At 49.0% G+C, this 8,884-nt stretch overlaps 1 protein-coding gene across 1 annotated transcript in view; it reads right to left on the bottom strand.

Annotated features, from left to right (window-relative positions):
* Positions 1–5,793, bottom strand: part of camk1da (calcium/calmodulin-dependent protein kinase 1Da) — a 96,419-nt gene extending 90,626 nt beyond the window's left edge. Inside the window, exon 1 of the mRNA XM_066667091.1 lies at positions 5,469–5,793. Within this exon, the coding sequence (XP_066523188.1) occupies positions 5,469–5,563 (95 nt within the window). The 5' untranslated portion in view covers positions 5,564–5,793. The remainder of the gene's footprint in view (positions 1–5,468) is intronic.
* Between the last annotated feature and the right edge of the window lie 3,091 nt (positions 5,794–8,884).

Raw genomic sequence — 8,884 nt, forward strand, 5'->3', positions numbered from 1 at the left:
ATGACCTTTTAGCCACAAATGACTCTAACGTAACTGTTGTGACAGACCTCTTCATTGACTTTTCCAGTGACTTATGGACATTAAGCCAATCATTTCTGGCTGACCTCAGTTTTGCCAGTTGTGTTTACTGGTGTTTTCTTTTACATAAGAATAAACGTCACCAGTATTTTAGCCACTCGCGCCGTTCTCTGGGTTTCTCTGGTCTCTCGCTCTGGAGCCGTGAAGTGAATTCATTTAAAAGCAGTGATTTATTTTATCTCTGTTTGATTTATTTGATTTTATTTAAACATTTTATATAAATATTCCAATGTCTGAATATTCCTAATGAATTTGTTTTCCTTAAATGCATCGCTCTTTAAAGAAGTGCAATTGCATCATTGTGTTATTTTTATAATCAGTGGCATATAACGGTCTTAAAATATTATTTAACTCAATTATTTTGGGGACGATATATTGATTAAATATTGCAATTGATGGCACTGAGTAAAACGAAGAAAACGAGAACGGAGAAGAAAGAGAACAGAGCGAAAACGGCTAAAAACCAGAGCTTCGGCTCCTCGCTCCTCACTGCTGTGCGCTCGGGGTCGGGGTGAACAGCGAGCGGCTCATTATCATTTAAGGAACAGGTGCTGAAAGCGGGCGTTCTGAACAGGGGCTGTTTACACAGGGTGAGTGTTTAGTGGTAGTTGAGGTTCACGTACATTTCTTTAGACTTGTGACTGTGTTTTTTGGTTAAAAAGGGGTGTAATACGAAGCTCAGAGTGTTCTTAGACTGTAAACTGCTGATGTACAGACGCAGATGAGCTGGTCAGCAGAAACACACAGGTCGGTTGCTTTTATTTCGCTCTAAATGTAAGTATTGCTCAAAGCTAACAGCCGGATATCACTGAGTAAATGATTATGTTTGTATGTGTGTGTGGATCCAAGAAGGCTAACAGACAACTGTGTTTATGAGGGGAAAGTAAAGCTTGGGAGGGCCAGTCCAAGCAAGTTGCCATGACTCCTGGCTCTGAGGTTGCCATGACGGCGGTGCCCTAGCACCAAGCTCGGATCCACCTCATCCAGTGTAATGGAAGAGATTACCATGTGTGGCTATAAACATACGAACACACACACACACACACACACACACACACACACACACACACAGAGTGGAAGGCAGGGCCCCTGCCCATGTTCAAGGTGTTCACTGTGGTAGTCGACCTCACTGCAGAGAAGAGACCTACAGGAATCCCCCTTTGCTGTCATTTACTAGTTTATAAATGAACACCAAGGGCTGGTTATGTAACGTGGTGGGGATGCACGCTATTCAAGGAATCCTATCGTGCCATAATCCGACCTAGTTAATCCAAGCCTCTGTGCGACCGTCCTCTGCTACCTCAGTGCACCACACGGGGATTAAATCAGTGCAGCCCCCCGAGGACACCACAGGCAGTCACCTTTATATTTACAGGGTAAAAAGCTCCCTGCAGCCTGTATCAGAGCACTAGCGATTCACACAGCGACTCAACTGTGAGTAGTCCCCATGGTCATTAAAGGAACACTAGGTAATATTTTTACCTTCAAATCACAGCTTCAAAATCATTGTGATGCTTCACTGCGCTGTTCTAGGGAGAACAGAGCCTCTGTTGTTGCTACTCCGGGCTCGGCCCATCAGAAACTACCCTATGTAACTTCTGGAGGAGGGTAGGAAATCACCCCACCCTCCCTCCATCCCCACTGATTTCAGGACAGTGCTGTAAAAATTAATTACACTCTGCAACTTTATGAGAAACCCAGGAGCAAAACACTAAATCTCACCTAGTGTCACTTTAAACCAGGTGCTATAATTTACTCCAGAAATTACATAGTGCAGTTTCTGCAGTGCTGAGCCCAGAGCAGCAATGTCAGAGGCTCTATTCTCCCTATTACAGGTTAGTGAAGCATGACAGTGATTTTGCAGCTGTGGCTTTAAGGTGAAAAAAATTATGTAGCGTTACTTTAATGATGCAAACCCACCATTTGACAAAAAAAAACATTTATTAACCAACAGATTGTGGTGGGCATAAAGTCAATGGACATAACTGATTTGACCCCTTAAGCCCCAGCTAACAGACCTCTGAAGGGTCCAATAGGGTTGAATATAGCTCATGTAGCAACACACCCAGGGCCTATCACTGGGACCCAGGGGTTGGCTACAAGAGACAGAGAAGAGTTATTTTATTAATCCACTTGGGGAACATTGAGTCCATCCATTTAACCCATCCATGGTAGTGAACACACACACACACACACACACACACACACACAACACACACACACACACGAAGCAGCAGGCTGGGAAGCATCACACTGTTACCTCACTCCCCGTTTTCCCATTTCTTCCTGCCATTCCTCAGGATCATTCCAGGGACCTACCAGTCCTGAGCCCATCTCTCTAACCTGAGGGGCTCTGTATATCATCACTGTCCAAGGAAAACACACATCTCCAAAACAGCAGCTTTACAGAAGGAAACAGCCTTCAATTTCACAGGAAGTCAGTGTAATATGATTTTATTCAGCGTGATTTTGAAGCGTTTCTATTGGTTGATTCACTGTGAGGTTTTCACACAGTGTGAGGGACAGCTGCTGTGTCCGAATGATGTAACTCAAAATCCACAAAAATGGAGATACGTGTTTTTCGATATGCGGGGAGCCCATGGGCTCAAATACAGCGGTGGTGTTTTCTCGTGGGCTACAAGTAACTCACGCCAACCCCAACCCTCTCAGGAAACAGGAACCCTAGAGGCACATTATTGGTCACTAAAGGCACAGACAGTGTAAATGCAACTTTAAAAAGGTACAGTTGAGGTTTTAAAGTGCAGCTGTGTTCCCTAAAGGTACATTACATTCTCTTCTCCAGAAGAAGAGGGGGGTAGTAATCTTTCACAGTTCTGCAGATAAAATCAGACAATTTAAAAACCCACACACTTAGAAACGACGGTTCTTTAGTCAAGGAAATGGTTCTATAATAGAAACCTGGACATTTGAAGAACCTTCTGCATGATTAAAGTGTTCTTTGCGTCATGAAGGGGTTCTTCAGATTGATGGATACAGCGCCTTTTACAAAAGGGTTCTTTGTGGCACCAAATATGGTTCTACTACCGTAACAATAGCTGAGCCATTTTTCTCTAAAAGACTCTGTTTAGAACCATTCTCCATCAATCTGAAGAACCCCTTCTTGATGCAAAGAACCATTATGTTTAAGTGTTTACAATTTATATAGAGTCACACAGCTCCAGGGACCTGGGGGTGGTAGGTTTGAGTCCCGCTTCTGGTGACTGTCTGTGAGTAGTGTGGTGTGTTCTCCCTGTGTCTGCGTGGGTTTCCTCCGGGAGACTGTCTGTGAGGAGTGTGGTGTGTTCTCCCTGTGTCTGCGTGGGTTTCCTCCGGGAGACTGTCTGTGAGGAGTGTGGTGTGTTCTCCCTGTGTCTGCGTGGGTTTCCTCCGGTTGACTGTCTGTGAGGAGTGTGGTGTGTTCTCTCTGTGTCTGCGTGGGTTTCCTCCAGGTGACTGTCTGTGAGGAGTGTGGTGTGTTCTCTCTGTGTCTGCGTGGGTTTCCTCCGGGTGACTGTCTGTGAGGAGTGTGGTGTGTTCTCTCTGTGTCTGCGTGGGTTTCCTCCGGGTGACTGTCTGTGAGGAGTGTGGTGTGTTCTCCCTGTGTCTGCGTGGGTTTCCTCCGGGTGACTGTCTGTGAGGAGTGTGGTGTGTTCTCTCTGTGTCTGCGTGGGTTTCCTCCAGGTGACTGTCTGTGAGGAGTGTGGTGTGTTCTCCTTGTGTCTGCGTGGGTTTCCTCCGGTTGACTGTCTGTGAGGAGTGTGGTGTGTTCTCTCTGTGTCTGCGTGGGTTTCCTCCAGGTGACTGTCTGTGAGGAGTGTGGTGTGTTCTCCCTGTGTCTGCGTGGGTTTCCTCCGGGAGACTGTCTGTGAGGAGTGTGGTGTGTTCTCACTGTGTCTGCGTGGGTTTCCTCCAGGTGACTGTCTGTGAGGAGTGTGGTGTGTTCTCCCTGTGTCTGCCTGGGTTTCCTCCGGTTGACTGTCTGTGAGGAGTGTGGTGTGTTCTCTCTGTGTCTGCGTGGGTTTCCTCCGGGTGACTGTCTGTGAGGAGTGTGGTGTGTTCTCTCTGTGTCTGCGTGGGTTTCCTCCGGGTGACTGTCTGTGAGGAGTGTGGTGTGTTCTCTCTGTGTCTGCGTGGGTTTCCTCCGGGTGACTGTCTGTGAGGAGTGTGGTGTGTTCTCCCTGTGTCTGCGTGGGTTTCCTCCGGGTGACTGTCTGTGAGGAGTGTGGTGTGTTCTCCCTGTGTCTGCGTGGGTTTCCTCCGGGTGACTGTCTGTGAGGAGTGTGGTGTGTTCTCTCTGTGTCTGCGTGGGTTTCCTCCGGGTGACTGTCTGTGAGGAGTGTGGTGTGTTCTCCCTGTGTCTGCGTGGGTTTCCTCCGGGTGACTGTCTGTGAGGAGTGTGGTGTGTTCTCTCTGTGTCTGCGTGGGTTTCCTCCGGGTGACTGTCTGTGAGGAGTGTGGTGTGTTCTCTCTGTGTCTGCGTGGGTTTCCTCCGGGTGACTGTCTGTGAGGAGTGTGGTGTGTTCTCCCTGTGTCTGCGTGGGTTTCCTCCGGGTGACTGTCTGTGAGGAGTGTGGTGTGTTCTCTCTGTGTCTGCGTGGGTTTCCTCCGGGTGACTGTCTGTGAGGAGTGTGGTGTGTTCTCCCTGTGTCTGCGTGGGTTTCCTCCGGGTGACTGTCTGTGAGGAGTGTGGTGTGTTCTCTCTGTGTCTGTGTGGGTTTCCTCCGGGTGCTCCGGTTTCCGCCCACGCTCCAAAAACACACGTTGGTAGGTGGATTGGAGACTCAAAAGTGTACGTAGGTGTGAGTGTGTGAGTGAATGTTTGAGTGTGTCGCCCTGCGAAGTCGCCCCCCCAGGGTGTGTTCCCACCTTGCACCCAGTGATTCTGTGTAGGCTCCAGACCCACCGCCGCCCTGAACTGGATAAGTGTTAATGGGCATTATGAATTAATACAGAATAAGGTACAATAGTGTTCCCTAATTAAATGTAGAGCATCTAAATATGGATCCAGAGTTTAACCAGTGGTCCAAACTTGCTGGTGCCCAGGTGGGCTGCTCATATTATTGACCCTACTCCGAGCTACAGGAAAAGAGGCTATGAGCTGCCTGACGGATGACCAGAGCAGAGGCGAGTGGGCAGCCTGAGCTAACCATGCATCACTTCAACCGAGAAGCTTTTCTCCACCAACACGACCCTGCTGAGCCCTTCCAGCGCCGGAGGACACCGCTCTGCGCTTCTCCTCCTCAACATCGCTGTCTACAAACTTGCTGCGTGTTGGGTGTTCTCTGTGCGGAGGGAACGGCGTTCTGCTGGTGCCGTGCTAACCGTGGAGACCCTAGCCCCACGCACACGAAGAGGATATGAACAACAAGAAGCGAAACAAGGTCACTCACGTTCCGAGGATCTCCTTGAACTCGAATATCTTCTTGATGTCGTCTACCTGCTTCTTCCACGACTCTCTGCCCGACTCCCCGTTCTCCCGAGCCATGGCGGAACCGGGAGCGCCGTGCACGGACGGACGAACGGAGGGAGAAAGAAAGGAGGGAGGCTGCGGCTCTCTTCTCGTGGCTCCCCGGAGAAAACGACGCTTTCCCACGCTCCGAGTTACAACACTCCCCGCTGCTGCAGAGTCCGAAACCGGAGCCTTCGTTCACGCGTCGGTTACCGTTGCGGAAGACCTCCCTCTATCACTCTATCACTCCTCCTCCTCTGCTTTATTCGTCCTCCTCCTCCTCCTCCTCCTTCTCTCGGTCCTTAGAAACGAGAGAGAGAGAAACACGGTGTGTGTGTGTGTGTGTGTGTGAGTGAGAGAGAGAGAGAGTGAAATACAGAGAGAGATAGAGATACACGCACACACAGAGATAGAGAGAGATATACAGAGAGAGAGAGAGAGAGAGAGAGACACAGAGAGAGAGAGAGAGAGAGAGAGAGACCCTGAGAGAGAGAGATACAGAGAGAGAGAGAGAGAGAGAGAGACCCTGAGAGAGAGAGAGAAATACAGAGAGAGATAGAGATACAGAGAGAGAGAGAGAGAGACACAGAGAGAGAGAGAGAGACACAGAGAGAGAGAGAGAGAGATACAGAGAGAGAGAGAGACACAGAGAGACAGAGAGAGAGAGATACAGAGAGAGAGAGAGAGAGAGATACAGAGAGAGAGAGAGAGAGAGTGAAATACAGAGAGAGATAGAGAGAGATATACACAGAGAGAGAGAGAGACCCTGAGGGAGAGAGAGTGAAATACAGAGAAAGATAGAGATACACGCACACAGAGAGAGAGAGAGATACACGGTGTGTGTGTGAGAGAGAGAGAGAGAGTGAAATACAGAGAGAGATAGAGATACACGCACACACAGAGATAGAGAGAGATATACACAGAGAGAGAGTGTGTTACTGATCAGTCGTGCTGATCCTGATGACGATGAAGATGCTCGCGGCACCGACACACACCGGTGCGCGCGGGAAGTGGGGAGAGATAGAGCACGTGCGAGCAGTGAACTGCATTGTTCGCATTGCGCCAACTCAGTAACAAACACCACAGGCTCCAGATACAAAGGGCAGCGCACCTGGGCACCAGCAAACCACGGGTTAAACCCTGGCTCGACGTTGGCTGCCTTCCAGAACGGGTTTACACATAAGGCCCACTGCCCACATGGGTCTCACTAACATCCCGTGTACCCCACCCAGAGCCCGTGCTCAGGTCCAGCCCAGGTGCTGCTGCCCGAGGAGGCTGCATCCCAGACAGAGGCCTTTTACTGCACACCAGCTAAACACACACCGAGGCAGTGAATGAGATGAGGCTGTAGCGACATCTGGTGGACTGTTGGAGTAGCCCACCTTAAAATGATGTGATATCTCTGGGGCCTGCTGTTAAAACAGCTCTCAGGCCACAACGGGGCATTTAAAAGGAGGCTATAAGCTTTTTGTTTGTACTTTCTAAAGCTGCACAGCTGCAGGGTCTCGGGTTTCCTGGGTGGGATCCAATCAGAGTGAGTTGTGAGTGACTGGGTGAGTGTGTGAATTTGTCTACAGGTGTGTGTGAGTGTGTGAGTGACTGGGTGAGTGTGTGAAACTGTCCACAGGTGTGTGTGTGTGAGTGACTGGGTGAGTGTTTGAAACTGTCCACAGGTGTGAGTGAGTGAATGACTGGGTGAGTGTGTGAGTGACTGGGTGAGTGTGTGGTACCCTCCCGGTCCTGGGTGTGCTCTTTCCTTGTGCCCAGTTGTTACTGGAAGGCTCTGGATCCACTGTGACTCTGGTGAGGATGGAGCATTTAGAGAAGATGAATAAATGAATGAATGATTTCATTAATGATGGCCGTAAAATATTGTACAGTATTAGGATTTGTGTTGAATGAACTGCGCTGACTGTCCAGTGCTGCAGAATGCTCTGTGTGTGTGTGTGTGTGTGAGAGAGAGAGAGAGAGAGAACACCTCCTCATGAGTATTCCAGCTGCAACCTACTGCAGTTTCTCCACTCGGGAAAATCTATTGCCCTTCCCTCATCCTCCCCGCCAGCTCTGAGTCAGCAAATCCAGCCACTCTCATCTGAGAGAGTACATCACCAACCCCCCACCCCCCACCCGCTACACTCTCCCTTTTTCCAGAAGAATTACACACATGGACGAACACTCAGCAGTGGCACTACACAGATCTTTCAAGCCCCAGTGCAAAACACTGAAGGTGCCGGTTAGAAAGGGTCCTCTCATGAATAAACAAGGATAATAATAGTCTTGCTTGAGTGTTAGCGCCATCATGTGTTAGCGCCATCATAGCGCCAGGCGATGTCTCCAATGCCTGGGGAGTCCTGTGACACTTATCCACTGCATGGTACCTACACAGCTCTCACAGCGCTGATCGTCCAGAGAGAGTCGTCACTCTACGCCACGCAACGCAGACGACCAGCACCAACTCTCCATCTGTAAAATCTCCAGCTGCAGCAGAGATCACGTTTGTTTTTATCCGACTCACGACGGCAGCTCGTAAAATGACGCCGTGGTCTTTTGAAGAGGTTCAAACGCTCCTTGGATCGGTGGCCGACGAAAGAATCCAGCGAGAGCTGGACGCTGCAACAAGGAAGGAACAAACTCTACTGATCTGTCTGAACTGATGACGGAGCTGTGTTCAGTCCCAAACAACAACAACACGCCAATACACCAGGAGTAAACACCGCTTAACGTTACCGCCGCCGTTGTTGTGGTTTCCAAAGACCACTGTTCCCCTTAGAGATGTGATGTTATGACATCTCCAGCTACATTTTGAGTGGGTGGGGGGTTGGAGGGGGGCTGTGTTAATGGAAAAGCTGCCAGGGACCAGGGGTCACTGGATCAAATTTGTGAATACTGAGCTGCTTTAGAGAGGTTCGGCAAGGAACCTGAGTTCTTCTGCATCAGCTGTTCTGTATGAACCCAGGAAAAGGAGAGGGCCGTATGGTGATGTAAAAAGAGGAGTTTAAACAACAGCACAGACACCCCCTCCCTCTCCTCTCCTAAAAGCTTTTCTACATTAAACTTAATATAGATTTATCTGAGCTCAGCTTAGTCTCAGGGGACATCATCTTGACTTATATATGAGTCCATATTTCGTATTACGAGTCTTGTATATTATGAAACATTGTCCCTACTTAAATATCAAGGTATCGGCTGCTTGTCTGTGGCTAGATTTCTAAAATCCTTTCAATACAGAGCTGTCAAGCTTTGGGAAACCGTCTAGTTCCTTCTGACAGCTCAGACTGAGCTTTAATTAGATCTGTTCACTCTTTACCGGGACCCAGAATTCTGTAAAACTGCATTGGGAGCACACCAGCTTTAAAA

The sequence above is a fragment of the Hoplias malabaricus genome, chromosome 4 (genome assembly GCF_029633855.1).
Source record: "Hoplias malabaricus isolate fHopMal1 chromosome 4, fHopMal1.hap1, whole genome shotgun sequence".
Taxonomy (NCBI): Eukaryota; Metazoa; Chordata; class Actinopteri; order Characiformes; family Erythrinidae; genus Hoplias; species Hoplias malabaricus.